The sequence below is a fragment of the Sander lucioperca genome, chromosome 4, assembly GCF_008315115.2.
Source record: "Sander lucioperca isolate FBNREF2018 chromosome 4, SLUC_FBN_1.2, whole genome shotgun sequence".
NCBI classification, from domain to species: Eukaryota; Metazoa; Chordata; class Actinopteri; order Perciformes; family Percidae; genus Sander; species Sander lucioperca.
The window spans coordinates 35,646,238-35,673,737 of NC_050176.1; the positions used below are offsets into that span (position 1 = coordinate 35,646,238).

The following is a 27,500-nucleotide window of genomic DNA, read 5'->3' on the forward strand; positions in this document are numbered from 1 at the left end:
ATGAGACTTTGCTCCAAGTATCACCAGGGGCTCTACACCTTAACCAAAGCATTGACAACATTGGTTGTGTTCACAGAGTTTACTAAAAAGAAAGGTTTTCAACAACTCACCGTAGCTCTTGTTGTTTCCGGCCGCTACCACCTCAGCAGTCAAAACCAGTCGATATCAAAACAAGTAGCCTCAGATTTAGGATATCCCGTGGTCACCGGTGGAGTTAAGGTGTAGAGCTCCTGGTGATACTTGGAGCAAAGTCTCATGTTGTGTCGAGCCTTCTTAGTGGTTTAAAAATAGCTATTTTGAGGCTAGCATCAAAGTGTCCCTAGCACTCCCATTCAAAAGGCCATTTGACCGAAAAACGAGAATACGGTCAATCTTAAAAGTGGCGCTTCTGTCCTAAATATGCTTTTAAACTAAAGTTTGACTCGGGTACATTCACAAAAAGACCCTAGGTTGCATTTTGGCGATAGTTAACGCTTTAAAGCCGCTTTAGTTTGCTCCTAACTGCTTGCTGCTCGCATCTATGTAACCCACCTCCTCCCCAGCTCCGCCTTGTCGTGTAGAACATGGCGTAGGCTTCTACGTCATCGTTGCCGCTCTTCATATGGGGGAATAGTTTAGCTCTCCCAGTCTTAAACTGAGTGAGCGTCCCCCAATGCTGCTGCTCCACTCCTCTGAACACAGCCATACCGCCAAATTTAATTCGTAATTTATTCAATAAAATGTCCTAAAGGATTTTTATTGTCTGTGTTGTTCTTAACTTTAAGTTAAGTTCCATTCACTGACCAGAGAGGGACAGCAGTTCCTGTATTGTGTCAACAGTTAACTTCATTTAATATTGTATATGATGCGTTTTCTTTTGCGGGGGTGTAAATGTTCCACCAAAACAAGTTCCCTCCTGAGACTATTTAGCAGAGCCGCCGTCGTTGCGTGTGGAGCTTAGCACCGCCCCAGGACCGCTGGGATTGGTTTAAGGGTGCTGACACACAGAGCCGATAACCGGCCGTCGGACCATCTGGCGAGGTCGGTGACTCGAGTCTGTTCGGTGTGTTCTGTGCTGCCGTCCGTTGGAGGAGCCGTCGGCCTTCATTTGGGCCGACCTGACATGCTCGGTCAGAGACAGGACAGTCGGGACTCACCCGGAAATGGCGAGCGGGATGAGCCTCTCAAAATCTGAGGAAAATCTTTTAAACTGACCTTTGTTGATCTGAAATGAAGACAGATTCAGAAACTGCACGGCCTATTTCTCTCTTAAAATGTTTTCAGAAACACGTTTCGGTGAACTATTTTAGTCCAATATGAGATCGTATTCTGAACGAGCCGCCATGACTTTCTGGCTGTGAATTTCCGGAGAAAAAAGACCCACGTGACGCATTCGTCCAATCAGCTGCCGGTTTTCATTTTCTGGGAAACAATACAGAGAAGCGCTGCCTGCTGCTATGGAGACGTATTACGTTTCGTGCAGAGCGTACGCTCAAGTCGGCGTCTCCTCAGTGTGTTTTGAGCCATTTTTTTGGACCTCGGGGACCCGACTGATCAGTTCGACTGGCTTTACTGCCGACGGTCGGCCGTCTGGTTGGTGTGTCAGAGCCTTAAAGAAACGCAAAACAACCCCAAGTGTGTCCATGCATCTGTGGACAAAGACTCCACAGTGGAGAAGACACCGAGTCAGTGTCCTCTTGTTCAGACGTTCACCTCCTCGCAGTAAACACGACACAGATGTCCCACTTTTTGGCAACAAACTCCCGGCTGAGTTGTGTTTGCTTGTGTAACTCTGAAACCCCCTCCTCCCCCCCCCCCCGCGCCCGCAGGCGATGAGCCTATCAACAGCCCCCCCCCGCCCCTTTAATAAGGACGCCCCACCCAGGTTGGTATCCCCCTGCCAACGCTCTCACAGCTGAGGAAATACAGCCGGCCTCAGGTTACTGTTTGTCTTCCTCTGATGTCCCACTGCAAACACTAAACTGTCGGAGGCGTGTTTGGGTGCATTCCTCCGGGTAATCACACACATGTTTGTACTCCGACCGCCCCCCCCCCCCCTCTCCGACAGACAGACGGCCAGGAGACCCTAACCATCCAACAACATGGAGGCAACCTGCACGCACGCCTGTCTAGTGTCAGAACCATCAGGACCAAAACCTCACATCACATGAACAGTTTTTCCCCTCGGCCACTAGTCTTATTAACAAGGCCCGGAAACCACCCTGACTCTCTCCACACCCCACCTCTGGCTCTACATGCCACTGTACTTAATCTGCTCTTTTTATCTTAATTCTTACTCTCTTATTTTTAATACATTCTGTGTGTGTGTGTGTGTGTATATATATATATATATATATATATATATATATATATATATACATATATATACATATATATATATACATATATATACATATATATATACTTATATTGTTTGTTCTGTTTAACCTGATGTTTAACTTATTTTAGAGAATGTGTGACATGCACCTACAACACCAAAACTTGAATAATAATTCCTTGTATGTGTAAAAAACGTACTTGGCATTAAAGCTTTTCTGATTCTGATTCTGAACACATGCAGTACAGTGATGCCTACCACACAACAAACCACTGGCTCTCCAACGTTTCTTCCCCCTGACCAGCGGCAATCACTTTTTGGTAGAAAACAAAGTCTCTATAAAGACGGAACAATACAGCGATGTCAGCGATACATCTAACAAGCAGCAGCCTTGTAGCTGGAAGACATTTAAATGCTGATGAAGAAAGGAGACAAAAAACTTGGAAAAAGACGGGAGAGAGAAGGAAGGAAGGCAAGAATAGGTCGAAAAAAGTGACACATCTTTTTTTATTTTTTTAACCCTCGTCGACCACACAGCTTTTTGTCATTCTGGGTTAAAATGAAAACCTTTTTGTTTAAAGAGATCGACGCACACGCCAACGCACAGGTATAAACTTCAGGTCCCTGACGTCGGCTACGGAGAAAGCTCTGCGTGGAGCCTCCACACAACCAGAAATCAGAATAGCCGAACGCCGTGCAACGTGGATTCTCCATACTGTCTGTGGAGATTCCACGCTGCACGGCGTTCGACTAGTCATGACTGGTTTCCAAGATGGCTCCCCGCAAGTAAACATGAACGCGACTGTCTTTATAATCTATCTTTTTAATAAACTATCTGTACACTTACATCGTTGTCAATGCTTCGGTTCACATTTAGGGACCCTAATTATGCTAACGTTAAAGTGTGGTGATGTTTCGAGCCTTTTTAGTGGTATTAAATAGCGATTTAATTTGAGTGTCCCCATACCCCAAATACTAGCATTTCAAGCTAACCAGCGGTCCGCGGTAGCCTCGTTAAAGCTCCAAACTCATTCGATTAGCATGAAAACATGTCCCAGAGAGAGACAGAGTGGGTACACATCAGTTAATAACCCCAATGTTAATTTTGCACCGGAATTGTCCTTTAAAGCAACACTAAAGAACTTTTCCCGCTTCGGTCCCCCTACAGGTTGGAAGCGGAATTGTCCATTAGAGAGAAGACACACCAGCCCGATTATCGGCCGTCGGACCGTCTGGCGAGGTCGGTGACTCGAATCTGTTCGGTGTGTTCGTGCCGTCGTCCGTTGGAGGAGCCGTCGGCCTTCATTTTGGCCGACCTGACATGCTCAGTCAGAGACAGGGCAGTCGGGACTCACCCGTAAATGAGGAGCGGATGAGCCGCTCAAAATCTGACGAAAATCTTTTAAACTGACCTTTGTTGATCTGAAATGAAGACAGATTCAGCAACTGCACGGCCTATTTCTCTCTTAAAATGTTTTCAGAAACACGTTTCGGTGAACTATTTTAGTCCAATATGAGATCGTATTCTGAACAAGCCGCCATGACAGTCTGTCTGTGAATTTCCGGGAGAAAAAAGAACCACGTGACACGTTCGTCCAATCAGCTGCCGGTTTTCATTTTCTGGGAAATAATCAGACTGTTAATGGAAACAATACAGAGCAGCGCCGCCTGCTGCTATGGAGACGTATTACGTTTCGCGCACGCGCAGAGCGTACGCTCAAGTCGGCGTCTCCTCAGTGTGTTCTGAGGAACTTTTTGGACCTCGGGACCCGACTGATCAGTTCGACTGGCTTTACTGCCGACGGTCGGCCGTCTGGTTGGTGTGTCAGGGCCCTTACATTACATTGTCCAGTTCATTCGAACTACAGATCCGCTACCCCTTCTGGCAAACTTGCATAATGTAATTGAATGGACAATAAAGTGTAAAAGACAAATCCACTTCCAACCTGTAGGGGGACCGAAGCGGGAAAAGTTCTTTAGCGTTGCTTTAAGAGCGGTCGTAAACAGTCAAATATATAAATATATGTGTGGAAACTGTCACTTTGTTGCCCCTCTGTCTATCGCACGGCTTATTTACAGAAACATATTCAAATTTAAGTTCTCGTTATTATATTTTTTTAACGCTAATTTAGTGGTTTCTCCTTTTGGATTTCAGACTTTTGTTGTTTTGGTTTCTCATTCATTTTTTGGGGTTTTACGTCATTAACTTTTCCAGTAATGGATTATTTTTTTGGGTGCAGATCGGGAGCCGGGAGGACTCACTGTGGGCCGAGCCGATCTTGTTGCTCATGGCGTAGCGGATCAGATGGTTGTCCGCGTCGAACATCACAAAGATCTGGTCCACGCTGAGCTGCTGGGTGGCGGCCGTGGCCGCCTCGGCGTGCGGGCAGCTCTGGAAGCTGATGGTCTGGCGCCATTGGTAGCTCCGGGTCTGTGCACCGCCGCCGCCGTGGGGGGAGGTGACGGTGTAGTCACGGTTGGAGGAGGAAGTGATGACTGAAAGGAGGAGACGCAGAAGATGAAGATGTTTACACCCAGTAAGAAATGTAAATGACTGTGTTTATACAGCGCTATATATTCTAGTCTTAACGACTACTCAAAGCGCTATTACATAGCACAGGAACCATTCACCATAGGGCTGGCCAATATTTCAATATTATATCGATATCGTGATATGAGACTAGATATCGTCTTAGATTTTGAAGAATTGTAATATCGTTACATGGTAAGTTTAGTCTCTTCCTGGTTTTAAAGGCTGCATTACAGTAAAGTGATGTCATTTTCTGAATTTACCAGACTGTTCTAGCTGTTCTACTATTTGCCTTTAACCACTTAGTCATTATATCTGTCTATATCATATATATTATGATGGTTATTTATCTAAAATCTAAATGTGGAAGATGTTTTGTGAAAGCACCAATTGTCAACCTTACAATATTGTTGTAATATCGACATTGAGGTGTTTGGTCAAAACATATCGTGATATTTGATTTTCTCCATATAGCCCAGCCCTAATTCACCATTCACCCACATTCACACACTGTGGCCAAGACTACAAGGTGCCACCTGCTCATCAGATAAACATTCACACACATTTACACTGTGTTTTAAGCCCCCAATGTCGTCTTCCAGGCAACACTGCCTAGCCAGCGCTAGGATTAGGCAATGGTTAGGTGCCTTGAAGTCGACGTTGGGGGCTTAAAACACCACGGAGCTCAGGGTTCAGTGTCTTGCCCAAGGACACTTCGACATGGGACGGCAGGGCCAGGGATCGAACCACCAACCACCGAATCACTGGGCTTAAGTTGTCAGTGATTTAACTCGCAAATCTGCTGCAAACACGTGATGTTTTGAATGCAGTAGAATAATTATTTCCTTAACATAAAAAACGACATTTGCACCACATATAGATGCAGAAAAGGCACAAATTGTTGCATAATAATTCACCAGAATGCAGGAAATCAAGTGTTTTTCGCTCAAAAAAATGTATGGGGGTGGACCCGCAGAACCCCCGGAAACAATGTTGAAACAAAACCTACGCCTTTGCCCGTAGACATAACTATAGAAGCTTATTTCCGCCAGTGAAAAATAAAAAAAATTATGAAAACCTTGTCTTAATGAAAATATATCCTTGGTAAATTGAAATTATGAGACAAAAAGATACAAATTGAAATCTCGTATGAGATACAAAGCCATACATACAAGTCATAATTATGAGATACAAAGTCAAATTTGTGAGATAAAAAGTCATAATTATGAGATGAAAAGTCAATTATGAGATAAAAAGTCATAATTATGAGATACAAAGTCATAATTATGAGATAAAAAGTCAATTATGAGATAAAAAGTCATAATTATGAGATACAAAGTCATAATTATGAGATAAAAAGTCAATTATGAGATACAAAGTCATAATTATGAGATACAAAGTCATAATTATGAGATAAAAAGTCATAATTATGAGATGAAAAGTCATAATTATGAGATACAACAGTAACATAACAGTTTCATATGCAGCACAAACAATGCGGGAGCTGCGTCATGTTACTGGCTTTAGTTAAACTTACGGTTAGTGTCGTACTGGTAGATCTCCTTGTAGGGGCTGATCTGGACAGAGGATCCCAGCGGGACAGCGGGCACGCGTCCCTCCAGCTCGGTGCTCACCACCAGGTGGTCGTGTTCGTCGATTCCCGTGAACTGCTGCTTGATGCTCAGACGCTCGTTACCGGGCTGGAAGATCACCTCGGCCTGCCGCGAGAACATGCCGCCTGCATGGACGCGTGCGTGGGGGAGAACATGTGAGGGTCAGAACTGTATTTCTGTAAGTTGAGCTAAAGCAGTTTGTTACCAAGTCAAACATCCAAATGTCAGTTTGAGGCTTGTCTATATGTTGCATGAGAATACATGTGAGGGTCTGAACAGAGTCCGGCACGTCTTAAAGGTGCCCTGCCACACGTATGTCATGACTTTGTGGTAATGTCTGAAGGTCTACCATGGACTCTGTTACATTTTTTGTGGAAAAAATGCCTTGGTTACCTTGTTTCAAGCCATTCTAGCGTGGTATAGAAAGCCTGCAGGAAGACTCAGCTCCATTTCTGCCAGTTCTCATTAATAAGCTAAGCTGCTTGACTCTGATTGGCTAACAACTAGCCAATGAGAGCCTGGCTATATATAATGACAGAGCACATTTAAGTCCCGCCCACACCGGACACTCTCCATTGACTTGAATTGCGTGAAGGTTTCCTCCTCGTCCATTTCGTCTGCTAGCAAACAACAGAAAAAAGCCTAAAAGCTGCTGTGTGGAGATATGAACTACCAACCATGTAAAGAAGCCAGAACTTAAGTTTTTATGAGCTGCCGACCCAAAAAACTGAGCTTTGAAGAAGACAAAAGTTGATACAGACGCGAGGAATCAGCAGAGAGAATGGGAAGACGCTAAGCTAACGTTATGCCCAACGTTAAGTGTGCAGCAAGCATTTTGTTATCAAGTCAAACAACCAAATGTCAGTTTTAGGCTAACTAACGTTATATTTTGTACATTTCGCATTTTGAAAGTATGCAGACTTGTTATAGTGGAGTGTGGATAAATCAGAAAGCTATGCAGTATTACGTTTGCAAGCGCCTTAGCTTGCTAACATTAGCTTACTAACAGCTAACTTGTCCTTTCTGGTAGACAAAGGGTGCTAAAATAATCCTTGTACATGCTTACATCTTATGTTACAGGATCTTTGTTAGCGTTTCAGACATAAGTTGCATTTTGTGGCGCTGATTGGTTTCCCCTCCAATAGAGTATGACTCTGTCTCTACGTATTGCGATCCATGGTCATCAAACTTTATAAACCAAGATATATTCATTCATTATCCAAATTATGATTATTTTGGTCAATATTTAACACGATTACTCATTGACTTTTGAAAAGAAAACTGTGACTTTTCAACTTTTGGTTTTTCACTCACAACACATGACAAAATAACAGTTTACTAGTCAGTCCCTCCAGAAAAACGCATTTTCGTTGCAAAAAAGTCACACATATCTTAGCAGAAAGTTGAAAAATGTTGCGTTTACTTCACACGAGAGCAGCCATTTTCCCCTGTTGCCATGGGAACGTTATGAAGTGACGTAATTGCGCGACGTGAACATCATGGGAAAGCTGCAAAACCCCGCGATGAAGCCACGATGAAACCGCAGTTTTTGCAAGTTCCCGCAATTTTCAAATTTCATCGCATAAAATTGCATAAATATCCCGCATATTCCATTGCATTTTTTAAGAAAACGTGCCGCACAATCAAGGATTTTTGCCCACAACAATCACAAAAAAACTCAGTCAAACATAATGTGCCAAAAATTGTGTTTCTGTGATCATTAGGAGCCAAAATCGCAATCGAAATTCGATTAATTGGACCGTCCTACAACTTTACACAACAAGACGTCCGCTCACCGATGAGACTGAATCCGTTCTGGTAGCCGGGCTGCTCCAGGGCGAAGGCCCAGCCGATGACTCCCCCGAGGGAGGACAGCGGCTGCAGGGAGGGTCCCAGGCTGTCGGGGATGTTGCTGATGGCCACGTAGGCCCGTCCGTCATTGGCTACCACGTACGAATGCAAGTCGTTGTTACTGAGCTCCACGGGCGAAGGCGAGTTCCCCACAAACACTCGACCGTTCACCTTGCCGTTCATTCTCTGTGGTTTTCCTGGAAAAACAGCAAATATTTGATTTAGTAGAGCAGAAAGTTCAGTAGTTTCAGGTTAGAGTTATTAGAGTTGTCATTGGCCCAATCCCAAAGTCCGGACTCACGGACTCACGGACTTTGGTGCGCGTTCTCGCGAAATTCGTAAGGGCTTAGGGTTGTCCCACTGTCGAATTTCAAAGGGCGTGAGGGTTTGAGGACACACTTACCGGCCCCTTTCCCTGAGTCTGCATCGATGCAGACTTCACCAAAAGGGAATTACCCACAGTTCAAAGCGTTGTGACGTTTACGACCTGGCACGACCACGACCACGGAACACAGACCAGCCTGTTGGCCGTCTCCTGTGTCGTGTGGAAAGCAACAAACTTAAAATGAAAATTCCCAAACCGGCGAGTGTCAGCAACATCTTTGTTATTAAACGTTGCCAAGGTAACGTGATCTCGTGCAGTGCTGCCCCAATCCCATTTCTACCTCTCTGAGCCCATGTGGCCTCACTCACTCACTCACTCACTCACTCACTCAGCACCTGAGATCAAGTCAGTCTGTGAGTCCTTAGTCCTCAGGGCTCACTTTGGGATTGGGCCATAGTCTCGCTTTGCCAGACCTTACTCCACAGCGCTGCGGAGGAAGGTCTGGCTAGTCCACACAGCATTCCTGGACGGGAGGAAAACGTGCTCTGGTTCATTGGTCATTTCTTTAAACCAATCACAATCGTCTTGGGGGGCGCCAAATGCTTGCTCTTGGGAGGAAATGGTCTCTGTACATTTTAGAGTGTGGTCTAGATCTGTAAAGTATCCTCAGATAACTTATGCTTCTTAAGCTAGTGATACACTGATGTGAAAATTATGGCCGATACAATAACCAATATTAATATTGGTACCGATATTTACCGATGTCGAAAACAAATTTTTATGATAATCAAATAAAGAACTATTTACCAAAACGCATTTTTTTTTTTTACTTTTGTGATTTATTTTCCGAAATGACTGATATTGGGCACCTTTACCTGTGTGCAAAATATGACTGTCATCAGATTTTCAGAAGAAAAAATTAATATTTATATAATTACATATAATTTGACATCGAACCGATACCGATGTGTTAAAAAAATGACCATATCGGCCGATATTATTATCGGCGGCCGATATATATTGTGCACCACTATCGTAAAAATAAACAGTCGAAGTAATAGCGAAAATGCTTCTCACCTTCGGCGACACAGTCCTTCCCGTTACCGTAGAATCCAGGCCTACAGTGGCAGCAGTACCCGTTGCTGTAATCCCGGCAGTCAGCGAAAGCTGAGCACTTGTGCCTGTTGAGGGCGCACGTCTCCGAATTGTACGCAAATACTGTGAAAAAACAACCAAAAGAACGAACCCATTTGGGTTCAATTAAAAAAAACAAAAAAAAAACAGAATTACCCATAGAAATAAAATGGATAGAAAGGCTCATTCAAATAGTGGAATAGCAGACTGGTCAGAGTGGCAGCCATCTTTTTGTGACTGGACTAACTTTCGTATAAACTTCTGTACAAGCCGACTTGCGGCAAGTCTCGGATGTGAGGTTTTGCAGTAATCGACTAACGGGCAGTGGAGTAGTGACCTGACGAGTAGGATTAGGCATCGAGAACCGATTCCTACTTGGAATCGTTTGGATGATTTGGTTTCTAATCAGATCATCGGTTCCAAATTTAACATGCGCATGTTTTGGTGTCCGTAGCGACCAGGCGCTTGTTGTGTTGCAGCCTTGGAGCACAGTAAGCAGAGCTCTAGTGTGGCTTTATTTTACTTTGAAAAAGCCCGGTAAAACTGCAAACCACCAATGAATCAAAATAAAACTGGCATGTGACCCGTTTCAACTCCAGCCCTCAAAGAATCGGAATCGAAAATCGATAAGATTCGGAATCGAAAGGAAGAATCAGAATCGTTAAAATCCAAACGATGTCCAACCCTACGAACGAGGCAGAGAGCCAGCCGCTAAATTAGTCAAATTTAAAGGTCCCATGACATGGTGCTCTTTGGATGCTTTTATATAGACCTTAGTGGTCCCCTAATACTGTATCTGAAGTCTCTTTTATATAGACCTTAGTGGTCCCCTAATACTGTATCTGAAGTCTCTTTATATAGACCTTAGTGGTCCCCTAATACTGTATCTGAAGTCTCTTTATATAGACCTTAGTGGTCCCCTAATACTGTATCTTGTCTCTTTTATATAGACCTTAGTGGTCCCCTAATACTGTATCTGAAGTCTCTTTATATAGACCTTAGTGGTCCCCTAATACTGTATCTGAAGTCTCTTTTATATAGACCTTAGTGGTCCCCTAATACTGTATCTAAAGTCTCTTTTATAGAGACCTTAGTGGTCCCCTAATACTGTATCTGAAGTCTCTTTATATAGACCTTAGTGGTCCCCTAATACTGTATCTTAAGTCTCTTTTATATAGACTTTAGTGGTCCCCTAATACTGTTTTTGAAGTCTCTTTATATAGACCTTAGTGGTCCCCTAATACTGTATCTGAAGTCTCTTTATATAGACCTTAGTGGTCCCCTAATACTGTATCTGAAGTCTCTTTATATAGACCTTAGTGGTCCCCTAATACTGTATCTGAAGTCTCTTTCCTGAAATTCAGCCTTGGTGTAGAATTACAGCCACTAGAGCCAGTCCCACAATGAGCTTTCCTTAGGATGTGCCATTTCTGTGTCTGTAGCTTTAAATGCTATTGAGGAGGAGGGGGGGCAAGGTGGAGGGTGGGGGTGTGGCCTTCACCAACTGCCACTTTGCTCGTTTGAAAGCCATGATGTCTCTGTCTTTCTCATGGGTGGCCAAATTCTCTGGGCGGGCAAAGCAGAGAAAGGGGAGGTAACCTTTCCCCTTATGACGTCATAAAGGGAAGATTCCAGATCGGCCCATCTGAGCTTTCATTTTCTCAAAGGCAGAGCAGGATACCCAGGGCTCGGTTTACACCTATCACCATTTCTAGACACTGGGGGACCATAGGCAGGCTGGGGGAACTCATATTAATGTTAAAAAACCTCATAAAGTGACATTTTCACGCCATGGGACCTTTAACAACTTAATGCTTCCGAGCGGACAAATATGACGTGCGGAGTTCCCCAGGGCTCCATTCTGGGGCCCCTTCTGTTTAACGTCTACATGCTTCCACGGGCTCAGATTATGGAAAAACAACGAAATGTGTTACCGTAGTTATGCAGACGACACACAAATCTACATAATCAGGGGACTGCGGTCCAATACAAACACAGAGTAAGTGCATTGAACACATTTAACGATTGGATGTGCCAGAACTTTCTTAAATTAGACGAAGACAAAACTGAGGTGGGTTTTTTTGGAGCCAAAGAGGAAAGATTAAAAGTCAGCACTCAGCTTTAATCAACAATGTTAAGAACACCAGACAAAGCCAGAAATCTTGGTGTAGTCATGGACCTTAGAGGTCAGTGTAACGCTTATCAGTTCAATTTTCTAAGCACAAACGGACATTTGGAAAAACAGAAAAATGGGTTCCAATATCCTATTTTTCAATTGCACCTCTAAAACGCCCTTACGAATTTCGCGAGAACGCGCACCAAAGCCTGTGAGTCTGACAAATTAAAAAATTGGATCTTTAAACTGTTTTTCCAATTTTCTGTTTTTATTCAGAGGATCAGTAATTTAGAAAATTACAAAATTGCATCTGAGCTCCAATTATTCAATACTGCCCCGCCCCCCCACTCGAAACCATCAGTTGCACCTCTGACCCCAAAGTCTATCAGTTTTTAGTTTTTTTTTGGTCCATGTGCAGTTAATGACCTTCATATTCCGCAAAGTAGAGGGAGAGAATACCATGGCAGTATTGAATAATTGGAGCCCAGACGCAATTTTGTAATTTTCTAGATTTCTGATCCTCTGAATAAAAACAGAAAATTGGAAAAACAGTTTAAAGATGCAATTTTTTAATTTGTCAAGGTTGAAAAAAAAGAAAAATTGGATATTTGAACCCATTTTTCTGTTTTTCCAAATGTACGTTTGTGCTTAGAAAATTGAACTGATGAGCGTTACACTGACCCTTAGAGCTGAATTTTAAAAGCTACATTAAGACAATTAGGCGGGCGGGCTGGGTCTGCTGACCTGGTGCCGCTGGGTCTAACTGTACCTCCTCCTCTCTTCCCGCTGCTCCGGAGAATGTTTCCCGAGCTCTCCTCACAGCGAGCTGCGACACATTTTACGGCCCCACTCACGTGTGCTGTCACCAAGACAACTAACAACAACCGCCATTTTCGGTTTTGTAGCTACTAATCCAATGACCACGGAAAACAGTTCAATAGGCTTTCATTCATTCTTTTCATTTCTATGGAATTATTCAAGAAAAAAACGCTTGTTTGCATCCAAAAGTTTTGATCTTTTTACCGTTCACGTCCAGATTTTCATCTTCATCTACGACGACGATCTGGGGTTGCTGGGACCGGGAACGTGGAGGCACCGGTTGGGCTGGTTCAGGGTATCTTGGTTGGACTGGAGAGTATCTCGGCTCAGTGGTTTCAGGGACGGTTGGCTGCAAAGGCTCAACGACGGGGTATCTCGGCTCAGATGGCTCCGGGTACCTTGGATCAGCCCTCTCGGGTTCGGTGTACGTTGGCGTCTCCGATTCTGGGTATTCTGGGTAATCCGGTTCCTCGGTCTCTGGTTCGGCGTACTCTGCCGTGATGGGTCTGTACTCGTTGGGAGTTTCTGTTGGGGACTCGTCGGTTTCTTGTGGTACCACCTGGGGTTTCTCAGATCGCCTTGGCGACAGGGTGACGGGCGGCTTGATGGCATCTTCCTCAGGAAGGGTAGTGACCATCCCAGGTGTAATGGCGACAAAGATTGGCGAGGAGCCGATCTCGTACACCCAAACCCCATTCTGTCCTGAGTTCGTCTTTCTGGTTGGATAAAGGAAGGAAGAAAAACTCAATTAAAAGACAAGACAAGAAATGTCGTTGTGTTTCCTGAAATGCTTTCACGTTTTGACCTTCAGGGCCACCGTATCAAATCAGTTTTGTGTATCTTTGATATTCAAGCAGATTCGTACTCAGTGAGTTCCCTGATGGAAGTCTCTTCGTCGGTGGTGGTGCGGAAGTACGTCCCCTGTTTTTCACTCCACCACCAGCCCGCTACAAGGCCTTCGTTGAAGCCAGCCTCGAGGAGCTTACTCTCGCCCCCGACTGGCGTGGAGAGGAACTGCAGTCGGTCTCGGGGGTACAGGAGGATGGCGCAGGAGGACAGCTCCATGGAGGCCACAACCAGCTGGAAAGTGTTTCTCTGAAAGTACAAAACAATATGTTGTTGCAAGGGCCGCGCAATTAATCAAATTTTAACAGCGATTGTGTTTTTCGGCTCCTAACGATCATAAAAAGAGACGATTGTTTTGCACATTACGTGTGCAGTTTTCAAGCATAGTCTCAGACCTTCCTCCACAGCGCTGCGGAGGAAGGTCTGGCTAGTCCACCCAGCATTGCTGGATGGGAGGAAAACATGCTCTGGTTTATTGGCATTTCTTTAAACCAATCACAGTCGAAAACGTTAAAGGTAATTTTTTGTATGACTTGACTTGTGACTTGCACATGTGTGACTTAGTCCCACCTCTGGTTTTTTTTTTTATTTTGCAATACTGTATCAATTTTCAAAAAGGCAATATCGATTATTTTTTATTTTTTTTGCACGTTCAAAAATATTCCTGTAAGACAGTTGTTCAAGTTTTATGTTGTGTTTAAACCCCCTACTGCTAGAAGGCTATGCTGAGACACACCACTAGTGTCCTTGCCTAACAGTGCCTAACAGAGCCTAACAGTGCCTAGCAGTGCCTAGCAGTGCCTAACAGTGCCTAACAGTGCCTAGCAGTGCCTAACAGTGCCTAGCAGTGCCTAACAGTGCCTAACAGTGCCTAGTAGTGCCTAGCAGTGCCTAGCAGTGCCTAACAGTGCCTAGCAGTGCCTAACAGTGCCTAACAGTGCCTAGCAGTGCCTAGCAGTGCCTAGCAGTGCCTAACAGTACCTGACAGTGCCCGACAGTGCCTAACAGTGCCTAGTAGTGCCTAGCAGTGCCTAGCAGTGCCTGACAGTGCCTGACAGTGACTAACAGTGCCTAACAGTGCCTAGCAGTGCCTAGCAGTGCCTAACAGTGCCTAGCAGTGCCTGACAGTGCCTAACAGTGCCTAACAGTGCCTAGCAGTGCCTAGCAGTGCCTAGCAGTGCCTAACAGTGCCTAGCAGTGCCTGACAGTGACTAACAGTGCCTAACAGGGCCTAGCAGTGCCTAACAGTGACTAACAGTGACTAACAGTGCCTAACAGTGCCTAACAGTGCGTAACAGTGACTAACAGTGCCTAACAGTGCCTAACAGGGCCTAGCAGTGCCTAACAGTGCCTAGCAGTGCCTAACAGTGCCTAACAGTGACTAACAGTGCCTAACAGTGCCTAGCAGTGCCTAACAGTGCCTAACAGTGCCTAACAGTGCCTAACAGTGCCTAGCAGTGCCTAGCAGTGCCTAACGGTGCCTAACAGTACCTAACAGTACCTAACAGTGCCTGACGTTTTGCTAGAAGCTAACATTGTCTGAACTGAGCCTAGGCCTTTGGCCTACTTTAGCATATAAACATTAGCTCACTAAGAACCTGTGAGCCACAATCCCAAACTGGCAGTTTGATTTTCTGTGTACTGAATTGTTGACCTAAAGTAAACTTCTTTGACTTTTATGAACATCATGTCATTTTTTTAAATATTAGTTTTTCTAAAAGTATACTTAAAAGAAATCTCAATTTATCGCCTTACGCACAGTATCGAAATATATCACAATATATTGCATCGTGACCCATGTATCGTGACACGTATCGTATCGCCAGATTCTTGCCAATACACAGCCCTACTAAAAAGGCTTTGACTTTAACTGCAATGTTAGGGGCGGTTCCCTTTTCTATGCCACCTGTGCATTTTATTATGTTATTGTATATTCATTCTTCTTTATTTCATAAGTCCACATCTCTGATGCTTCCCACCTTAGTGTCCAGTCCGTCGCCGCGTCCAGGCGTCCCCCGGGCGGCCATGTTCTCCCAGGTGACGATGAGGACGCCGACAGGCTCCTCTGGGTCGTCTCTGGGGAACGCTCGCCTGACGTGTTCAGCGGTTCGATTCCGTACCTCCGGGCTGCTGTCCCACCTGAAGTGGACCTTCCCCCGTCCGTCGCTGTCGTCCAGGTCGCCCAGCAGAGCGGCGATCATTTTGAAACTGGCGGGCATCTTCCCCAGGTACTGCTCCTCGGCCGGAGGCTCGACCACGGACACAAATCCATTCGTGTTTATCTGGAGCAAAAGACGGAACGGTTGATGTTAATGAAGGGTCTAATAACTAATAACTACCCAGTCACGCCTGTGGATCACGTGCACGTTTGTATCAAACAACTAATCGGTTAATTGAGAAAATAACCGACAGATTAATCGACTATGAAAATAATCGTTAGTTGCAGCCCTACTACTTGGTTTATATCATCGTGAACTGAAATCATCATCATTCGAGGTTCATAAGTAACAACCACGAGTGCCAGTGTGAGCTCTACACTAACTACAAGGATCTAACAGTGTTTGGGAATCTGCAAAACAGGGTTTTCTTTCTTTCTCCTCGCCACTGTCGCACTAAATGCTTTTGCTCTTGGGGGTGTCACTGCCCGATGTGAGTCGAGTGCAGATGTGAGTCGCGCATGCTCAGATTTAAACTGTTTACGGCATAACGTGTCATACTGAAATTTGTGAAATCTATAAAATAATAAACGTTTCTCTTTACATACAATAACAGAAGATGGAAATCATTTCAAAAACGTTGTAGCTATCTATGACTGTTTGATTGCTAACGTTAGCTCAAAACGCCATTCAAGTGACAGCCTTTGTTGTGTTTGATTGCTAACTTTTAGCTAGCAGTCATTTCAAAAACGTTGTAGCTATCTATGACTGTTTGGTTGCTAACGTTAGCTCAAAACGCCATTCAAGTGACAGCCTTTATTGTGTTTGACTGCTAACTTGTAGCCAGCAGCAGCAGTCTTTTCAAAAACGTTTTAGCTATCTATGATTGTTTGATTGCTAACGTTAGCTCATAGACTGTGCGTTAGCTCAAAAAGCCGTTAGCATCTTGTAGGCTACTTGTCGCAAAGTGACGCATGCGCGACTCACATCTGCACTGGACTCACATCGGGCAGTGACAGGGGGAATTACTAGAATTGTTGGGTCTTTGTAAATTATAGAGTGTGGTCTAGACTAGAGGTGTGAATCTTCACTGATCTCCCGATTCGATTTGATTATCACGTCAGCGAATCGATTCGATATGTCGATGCATCACGATGCATCAAATACATTTTTACTATTAAAGCCATATAGGATATTTAATTCATAGCTTTTCAAGCTTCAACAACCAAACATTCTGCAGAGCTCTAATACTAAATAAATTGGATACATAAAACTACAGCACTGAGCACACAGCACTTCCTGAATGTGCAAAACATACCAGAATATGTCAACAGAAAGGTTGTTAGGCATACATTAAATTATAAACAGAAATAATCGATTATGGCCCGGCCGATTATTGATGCAGCATCGTCCACGTCCACGATTCCATGCATCCATCCGTTATTTGATTAATTTCAACACCTCTAGTCTAGACCTACTCTATCTGTAAAGTGTCTCGAGATAACTCTTGTTATGACTTGATACTATAAATAAAATTTAATTGAACTGAAAGTCTTTTGTCTTTCGCTACGATTACGCCTGGCGTCCACACTACTGCGACGTTTCCGAGCCCCTAAAACTTTTAACATTTGGAAACACTGCTGCCCCCAGTTTTAGGTTTGAAAACTGCGGGGTTGCTTTGTAGTCTGGACGGAGACCATAGACAGTATATAAGAATGGACCAACAGGTCCCGTGTCTCTGGACGGAGACCAGTGAAGGATATTAGAAGATCTTTCCCGGTGATGGCTGAGCGTTACTGAGCAGCCTCCAACTGAGCTTGAAGACGTAGATGTGACGTGAGCAACCTGTCTGAAAGTTGGAAGTCTTCTGGTAGCTGTGCCAAGAGAAATCTCAATCATTCCCAATCTAGCAGAGACGGAGAGCGTAGGTATATGTAAGGAGATAACATAGACACAGGCTAATTATTGATCACTAAAATGATAGTTAACATTAGTAATTAAACTTAAACAGCTAATGGAAGTCCAAACTGCCTGAGAGCTTCTCCTGTACTATACGGTAATTCCTCTACTATGAGACAGTAAGTCTCGTGGTTATGACCCAATCGTTAGCCTATTTTTATAAAAACGTCTGCTACGGAGCCATAACGTGAGGTACAAGGTAATGGAGCCTTTTATACATTGTCGTGTTTCTTTAGAAATAAACAATGGACAAATAGAGTCTTTAAACTCTTCAGATGTAAAGTTATTCTCTGTCAAAGTGACGTCAGAATGAATGGCAGTCAATGGGATGCTAACGTTGGGTGATCACTTTGTAGCATCAAAATGGCGCCACAGGAGATTCGAGCTCTGAAGCGAAGCGTAGCCCCTTGACGGAGACTAACGGAGACATTTGGAAACAGGCTCCGCCCTCCTACAACCACGATGGCTGCATCTGATTGGACGAACGCGTCGCGTGGGTCCGTCTGCTCACCGGATTTCAAAACCGACCATAATGGCGGCCCGTTGGGAATACGATCTCTCTTATGTTCTGGAAACAATTCACCGAAATGTGTTTCTGAAAACATTTCATGCGAGAACTAGGCTACGCAGCTTCGGTCTTCATTTCCCATCGACGACGGTCACTTTCATAGATTTCAAGGAGCTTTTGAGAGGCTGCGAGCCGAGCCGGCCGCTCCTCATTTGCATAAAGTTGAACCAAAGTCAACCTATTTGCAAATGAGGAGCCCTCAAAGTCCCCTGCGACGCTCCCAGAATGCATTGCCCGGCTGCTCCCACAGAAATGAATGGGAAGCGTTGAAATGACGCTGACATTGGACATGCACCATAAGTGTCTGACAACACAATAACAGGACCTTTAAGCAAAAAAAGCTTGTCACTGGGGTGGTACCCTCAAAGGTAGCCTACATTGTTGTAAAAAAAAAAACATTCTGATTTATTTTGCACATATCCCAAAACTTTACAGTTAATTTAGTTTGACAATTATTGAGTTATAGTATAGTATATAGCAGTGGTTCCCAACCTTTTTTCCTTGGCGCCCCCCCTACTTATGTCTAAGAAAAGCTGAGCCCCCCCTCCGAAACCGAAGTTGAGGTAACTTTCCCTTACTTTCTTTTTTGATACAGAGGAGTTATCAGCACTTTTACGTTTCTCCGCCATGTTTCGTTCATAAAATAATGATGCCGTGGCGGCAGGAAAAACGAGGATGATAGCAGCTAGCAGCTAGCAGCTGACCTGATGACAGCAGGGTCCCAGGTTAAGAGGTCCCGGAGGTCTGGCCTACTAAGTAGCCTGCCTACAATTTTAAGCGAGAACAAAAATATATAGTTTTTATACAGACATTTGTATACATTATATATTCTAGTGTATTATCATAATTTCTTTAACATGTGCAAATATTTTTTTTTTTTTACCTCGCCCTCAAACCAGATAAAGAGTTGCGCCCCCCCTGTGATCTTTGCCGCCCCCCTTAGGGGTCCCCGGACCCCAGGTTGGGAACCACTGGTATATAGTATATATTAACTTGTGTTTCTACATTGAGAGATGACTTTCATTTTCTGCTGTGATGAGCATCCACTAATTCCTGCCGTTTTACATTAAGGGACAAATATGTACCTTAGGCCGGTTACACACTGGATGCGTCGCGCGAGCGTGGCGTTTCTGTTGCGTCTCAGAAGCGTGGCGGCTGCGTGGATTTTTCTGTGTCCTACACACCAGAAGCGTGTGTGACGCGGCGCTGCTCCTGCTGCTAGGTACAGGGAGGGCTGATCTCGGGACGTAGCGCCCACACATTCAAAGTCTGAAAACTGGGTAAGGGGCTGTCTGTTTATAACAACTTAGTGTAGCTGGACCGTCACTCAGAACACACACTACGTTGTTATTGTAGCCTATCCTACCCTTTATATATCGGCGTGTTCGACGTATGGGGAGAGAGTTGTTAAACTTAAAATAAATATATAGCCTACTGATCTGATTAAAGCCAGACAACGTCGGCAGTATTGACTGCAAAATATGTTACAGAATATTTCGTTCTGTATGACAGGTGCTATATTTGAAAATCTTTTTTCTGAAATTTTTTATTACATTTATATCTACATTGATGTCAAAAACATGAGGCTTTCAAACATCAAGATGTCATTTATGAATATGCATTCATGTCTAAATGACATATAAACATATTTTCCTATTCTATTTTGCCTGGAAACGCTTCCAACACACTCGCGTGAAAAATAGGTGTCGGTTCTATTTCTAGCAAACACGCATCTCAGGCGCGTCTCACGCAGGCAGTGTGTAAGCTCTAACCTGTTAACATGGGAGCCGAAATAAAAACGGACACGCCACGCAGCTGACACGCTCGCGCGACGCATCCAGTGTGTAACTGGCCTTAGACCTCGGTCCACAATGTACAATGGAAGGTGCATAATTGCACCTAAAGATACATTTTTGTACTTTTAAGGGAACATTTGCTAAGTTTGTACCTTAGGCAGGGCTCGACATTAAGGCTTGTCCGCTTGTCCGGGACGAGTGGATTTTTTTGTAGGGCAAGTGGAAGAGAAATTTACTCGCCCCACTGGACAAGTTAAAACTCAAACTAAATAAAATGCCGTGTTACTTTACGTTACGTGCCACTCATTACGTCTATGTTACCGATACGGGACACGTTTGTTTCTACTGTTTCAACTGAATTTTATGAATGTTGATAGTGTTTGGATGCCTTCAACATTTTTGTTCGAATTCTGCATTAGCAAAAACACAAAAACAAATTGTAATTATAAAATGATAAATCTTTACCCGGACAAGTGACTTTCGTGCATGGACAAGTGAAACGTAAATGTACTTCTCTCAAAACTACTACTCGAAAAGTTAATGCCAAGCCCTGCCTTAGGGAACAAAAATGGACCTGTATTGTACCTCATTTCCCTACAGAGATAGACCTTTTAGTTAAAGAGTAAGATCCTTTTAGTTTAACAGGAAACTAGACAAAGTCAAACAAACTCACGAGAGTCTGTTTGACAGGGAACAGTTAAAGCTCCAGTAAAGCTCCAGGTCCTGGACTCTCCTACGTCTCTGCTCGCTTTGTCAGCCCACAGGAATTCCACACAATGACTTCCCATTCACTCCGAAGAAAAGGATCTTTTTAACCTCATTAACTCAAATCCGCCTCACACTGAATGCCACGGTGACAGTTTGAGCCCAGAACACCGTGAACTGTGACCGGGAGGCCAACCCGCCAACCCTCTCCGTCGGAGCCGGGAGACTTTTCAGCCTCACTTTATGTCTCTATGACGGCTCGGAGGATTCAGGCTACCCCCGAGATCCTCCACGTTAAATTCAAGACTTTTTAACGCCACGTCGTGACCGATGAGACCCAATCAGGAGGAGAAACGTTGGCGTCAGTGTCGCCGTTGCCAAAGGTCTCCGTTAGCGGCCGTTGAGACTGCAACACAACCCCGCAGATTCCAAACCAAAACGGAGGTTAGGGTTAGGGTTACGCCAGAGCAGGGGGAATGAGACGGGGAAACACCAGAGCAGGGGGAATGAGAGGGGGAAACGTCAGAGCAGGGGGAATGAGAGGGGGAAACGCCAGAGCAGAGGGAATGAGAGGGGGAAACACCAGAGCAGGGGGAATGAGAGGGGGGAAACGCCAGAGCAGGGGGAATGAGAGGGGGGAAACGCCAGAGCAGGGGGAATGAGAGGGGGAAACACCAGAGCAGGGGGAATGAGAGGGGGGAAACGCCAGAGCAGGGGGAATGAGAGGGGGAAACACCAGAGCAGGGGGAATGAGAGGGGGGAAACGCCAGAGCAGGGGGAATGAGAGGGGGGAAACGCCAGAGCAGGGGGAATGAGAGGGGGAAACGCCAGAGCAGGGGGAATGAGAGGGGGAAACATAGAAGATTGTTTTTTTGGCATGTTAGGCCTTCATTAAAATGAAAGGGGAGAGAGAGGGGGAATGACATGCAGCAAAGGGCCGCAAGTCGGAATAGAACCCGCGGCCGCTGCATCAAGGACTGAGCCTCTGTGTATGGGCGCGCGCTCTACCAGGTGAGCTACCCAGGCGCCCAAGGTATTCCTTTTTAAACCAAAACCTAGCAATGTAAACGTAGCCTTATACAGTCCGTACATGAAGAACTGAACGCATGTTTCTAACCAGCTGTTAGATTACATGGAGCACAAACAGACTAATACTTAAGCAGCTGTCAGACTCTCCACCACCTGATAAAGATATACAGAGAGCCATGTCACCATGGGGGAAATTATTATTGTTACAAACTCCAGATATACAGACAACATATATATATTAGGAACAGAATATAAATATATATGTAACTATATATATATATATATATATATATATATATATATATATAGAAGAACAAATGTACAACAAACAAATTTACAAATTTAAAACAAATTTACAGTTGTAATATATAAAAGATCAAATGTACAGTATTAATGTGCAATTAAATGCAATGTAATCAAAAATGTAATGTACTGTAATCAAATTACATATTATTCAATCTAATGTAGCGCCAATTACTTACTTACATTACAATATTTTTCGTACTATGGCCACCTCACTTTACTTTACAATACTTTTTATATAATGCCACTAGGGCTGCAACTAACGATTATTTTCATAGTCGATTAATCTGTTGATTATTTTCGCGATTAACCGATTAGTTGTTTGATCTATAAAAATGTCAAAACATGGTGAAAAATGTGGATCAGAGTTTCCCAAAGACTAAGAGGACGTCCTCAAATGTCTTGTTCTGTCCAAAACTCAAAAGATATTCAGTTAACTGTCCCAGAGGAGAGAAGAAACTAGAAGATCTCCACATTTAACAAGCTGGAATCAGAGAAATCTGATTTTTTTTTAATAAAAAAAATGACTCAAACGATTAATCGATTATCAAAATAGTTGGCGATTAATTTAATAGTTGACAACTAATCGATTAATCGTTGCACCTCTAAATGCCACTTTACACTCATTCAGTACTTTTTGCACACTGTCTGTTGTTTGTTTGTTGGTTTGTTTTTATTGTGGAACAACTGCTGCTGTAACAAGTGAATTTCCCCATTGTGGGATGAATAAAGTATTATTTAATCTAATCTAATCTAACACGTCACGTCACACAGCAGATGTCTCTCAGTTTACTTCCAGTGCAGACGCTCCACGTGATGCAGCACTGTTGCATCAACGCCGTCATAACTAAAGAAGGGTTTGGTTTCTGCTATAATGTGGGAAATTCAGAAGAAAAGTGGGACGGCTGCTGTGGAGGGACAGTGTGAGAGATCTGGTGCTGATGTTTGTCTCGGCAGCAGCTGCAGACATAAACTGTGTATGTTACCGTCCTCCATCTTATCGTACACGAACGGTCGGCGCTCAGCCAGACAGGGAGACAGAAAACAGCTGTTCTCTGCAGAGATGTGCCCTTCACGCTGCTAAAAAAAAAAAAAAACTCCTCCACTGGTCTCGGAGTCTTTAACACGTGAGAACGTAATGTAAGAGGGGGGTGAGATGTGTTTACCAGAACGTTCTTCAGTCTACTCAAGACTCCCAGGATGCATTGCAGTAACAAATGTCCAATCACACAGTTTCAGATTGTGCTGAAGCTAAAGATTATGCTGCGTTTCTGACACAATTCTTTAGCCCGTAAGTTACGACTTCAAGTCACGACTTGGTAGCGTTCCAGGCAAAGTCACGACAAAGTTTGCTAGCCGCTACCTGATAGGGGTGGAACGGTACACTGAAGTCACGGTTCGGTTCATACCTCGGTTCAGACATCACGGTTCGGTACAATGGAGGGAAAAGCATAAGAAAAATGCAGAAGGCAATTTTTTTATTGTGCATGTCTCAGGCTGTACTACCTAGTGTGATCCAGTCTCTCCCCTGAGCTAGCTGCAACAGCCTGAAGCGTATAAAGTAAGATGTAAACAGTAAACAATAAGTAGGCTACCCCACATCATCTCCAGACTCCATCTGGAACTTGTAAACAAAATAAGACAATCAGCTAGTAGTGTGATATGGGAGACAAGCGCTGCTCTCATATGTGAATGCACAGAGCAGGGGTGTTAAAAGAGCAGCTTCGGTTACACAGAGCATTTCAGTACCAGTTCACGGGGAGTAAGTTACGGGTGTGACTGCCGTTCCAGGACACTTTCACCGGTAGAAGGTGGTGAAAACACGAGTTAAGGCTGCCTGGAACGCAGCGTTACACCTGAGAAAACTGACAGAAAAATCACACATTTCTCAGAACAAACAAGTAGTTTAGTATAACCCTGACAGACTTTTAAAGAATATGATGCAGCAGCCAGCAGTGTTGCAATGTAACTAAGTACATGTACTCCAGTACTGTACTCCAAATGTTGAGGTACTTGTACTTTACTTGAGTCTTTTCTTTTCATGCCACTTTCTACTTCTACTCCGCTACATTTCAGAGAGAAATATTGTACTTTTTACTCCACTACATTCATCTGTTACAGCTTTAGTTACTAGTTACTTTAGTTACTCCACTACACACACACACACACACACACACACACACACACACACACACACACACACACACAGACACAGACACAGACAGAGACACACACACACACACACACACACACACACAGACAGATACACACACACACACACACACACAGACACACACACACACACACACAGACAGATACACACACACACACACACACACACACACGCACACACACAGACACACACACACGCACACACACAGACACACGCGCACACACACACGCACAGATACACACACACACACACACACACACACACACACACACACACACGCACACACACAGACACACGCGCACACACACACGCACAGATACACACACACACACACACACACGCACACACACACGCACACACAGACACACACACAGATACACACACACACACACACACGCACGCACACACACACAGACACAGACAGATACACACACACACACACACACACACAGACACACACACACACACACACACACACGCACACACACAGACACACGCACGCACGCATGCACACACACAGATACACACACACACACACACTTTACAACGTGTCCCTTTTCTACTGCTTCTTTTGTTTCCAGGATTTTTCTGCACTGAGTACTTTTACTTTTAATACTTTAACTACATTCTCCAGACGATACTTACAGACTTTAACTGAAGTTACATGTTCAATGCAGGACTTTAACTTGTAACAGAGTATGTTTTGCAGTGTGCTATTAGTACTTTAACTTAAGTAAAGGACCAGACAGGTCAAAGGTCAGAGCCTCTGGAAACATGAGAGAAGTATGTGGGCGTCTGAGAAGATGCTGCGAGATGCGAGAGGAGATGAAATAAGAGCCGCCCTGAGGGTTTCCTCCGGAGACACGCATGACTGGCAGCGGGCATGTGGGTGAAAGGCCGCCGGCTCCCAGCAGGTATCTGCCTTCACAGGAGACCCCCACCCCCCACCCCCCCACGCTCCACAGGAAGACTATTGTCTGAGCGGAGAACAAGCTAACAGCTAACGACTCAGCTAACAGCTTTAAGTACACATGTTGAACGGGAGGCAGGGACTATAGATGTATGGCTATTTAAGACCACTCTTGCAGGGCCGGGCCCCCCTCATATTAATTATCTATTTATGTTTTTATTTTTGATGCCTATACATTTTTAGTATTTTTTGTCTTTAGGTTGTTGTGTTGTAATTGTTGGAGCTTGTATTGCAAGACACATTTCCATGTACACGGACAATAAAGTGCTATCTATCTATCTACCTACCTACCTACCTATCTACCTATCTACCTACCTACCTATCTACCTACCTACCTATCTACCTACCTATCTACCTACCTACCTATCTACCTACCTATCTACCTATCTACCTACCTACCTATCTACCTACCTATCTACCTACCTACCTATCTACCTACCTATCTACCTATCTACCTACCTACCTATCTACCTACCTATCTACCTATCTACCTACCTACCTATCTACCTACCTATCTACCTATCTACCTATCTACCTATCTACCCACCTACCTACCTATCTACCTACCTATCTACCTATCTATCTACCTATCTACCTACCTACCTACCTACCTATCTACCTACCTATCTATCTACCTATCTACCTATCTACCTACCTATCTACCTATCTACCTACCTATCTACCTACCTACCTACCTATCTATCTACCTATCTACCTATCTACCTACCTATCTACCCACCTACCTACCTATCTACCTACCTACCTACCTATCTACCTACCTACCTATCTACCTACCTACCTACCTACCTACCTGCCTACCTATCTACCTACCTACCTACCTACCTACCTATCTATCTACCTATCTACCTATCTACCTACCTATCTACCCACCTACCTACCTATCTACCTACCTACCTACCTATCTACCTACCTACCTATCTACCTACCTACCTACCTACCTATCTACCTACCTACCTACCTACCTACCTACCTATCTACCTACCTACCTACCTGCCGGTACCGCCCCCGTTGAGAAGCACTTTAGAGCCTGCAGAGCCCCGGATGCTCCAAAGGAAGGAAAACAAGCTAACAGCTAACGACTCTCCCAGAGCTTTAATTATGGCGCTTACCCACTGCTAGTACCAGCCCGGCGCGGCTCGACCGCGGTGCCCCGTCCTCCATTTTCCACTGCAGATTTAGAACCGCCTCATGCGTGAGGCGAGTATGGCATTAAAGCATTACAATTTAGAGAGAGAAATATTGTAATATAACTAATTACTCTCAAATGACAGTAACTAGTAATCTAGAATGTATTACATTTTGGAAGTAACTTGCCCAACACCGTTGGCAGGTACCAGGGACTTTTCTTTTCATAATGAAAATAAAAAACAAAAAGGTGAGTAGAGGTGAGGCGAGCAGGTACCGTGTGATGGAGAAACGCCATAAGTGTCTTAGGCTCAGCACCGGTGCTGAAGAGAACTGGGTCCAGTGTTCGGCGGGAAGCCCCGCGCGTTCCAATGAGAGTGCTCAAAAGCGCATATAGCAAACATGGAGCTCGGATCTTCCGCATTGTTGGCCCATGACGTCACGATGGACACGCGCACTAGCAACAATTTGTTTGTGTTGTCTTAGCAACCGGTAGCAACATGCTCGTTCGTTAGCTTCTCTCTCGTGTCTCTTACAAGTGGCGAACTCATGAACTCGCCGTTTTCATTGTCTAAAATATTCACTAACGTTAAACATTGTGTTTTCGTTGTTCTCTATCGTTTACATGCTTAGCTAAATAAACGATAGATGTATTTAGCTAGACAACCAAGGAGATTTAATAATTATGTTGTGCTACTAGCTAGCTAGCTAGCTACTAACTAGCGCTAGCTAGCGGTTAGCCTGCAGTTTGGTGAACAGAGCTCATCCATGGTTTCAGCTCACGTTACAAGCTTTACAGCATACAGCTCTCGGATGGATCATAAGAGAGAACCAAGGCGATGTAATCACTATGTCTGCAGTAACGTTATGTAGGCATATAGCTAGCTATGTAGTAGGGCTGCCACCTCTTAGTCGATTAGTTGACTAATCGGTCATTTTGGTCTTAGTCGACTAAGATTTCTTTAGTTGATGAGTCATTTTTTATGCTTATTCATGCTTAATTACTCATTTCCAAGAAACTTATGAGCACATTTCTGGTAAGCACAAGATTTAAAGTGGTGCTTTTGCAGGATTAATTGTGGAGAAACTCAGTTTTACAGATTGTTCATTAACTACATTTATGTTGTGCTTTTCTAGTCTTAAC

General features: G+C 44.1%; 1 protein-coding gene across 1 annotated transcript in view; it reads right to left on the bottom strand.

Annotated features, from left to right (window-relative positions):
- The window catches only part of LOC116058469 (nidogen-1-like), a 62,614-nt gene that overhangs the window by 25,885 nt on the left and 9,229 nt on the right, over positions 1–27,500 (bottom strand). The window contains exons 2-8 of the mRNA XM_031311295.2: positions 15,531–15,833; positions 13,571–13,800; positions 12,910–13,421; positions 9,714–9,854; positions 8,257–8,508; positions 6,385–6,585; positions 4,580–4,813 (exon numbers count right to left, since the gene is read on the bottom strand). Of these exons, the coding sequence (XP_031167155.2) occupies positions 4,580–4,813; positions 6,385–6,585; positions 8,257–8,508; positions 9,714–9,854; positions 12,910–13,421; positions 13,571–13,800; positions 15,531–15,833 (1,873 nt within the window). The remainder of the gene's footprint in view (positions 1–4,579; positions 4,814–6,384; positions 6,586–8,256; positions 8,509–9,713; positions 9,855–12,909; positions 13,422–13,570; positions 13,801–15,530; positions 15,834–27,500) is intronic.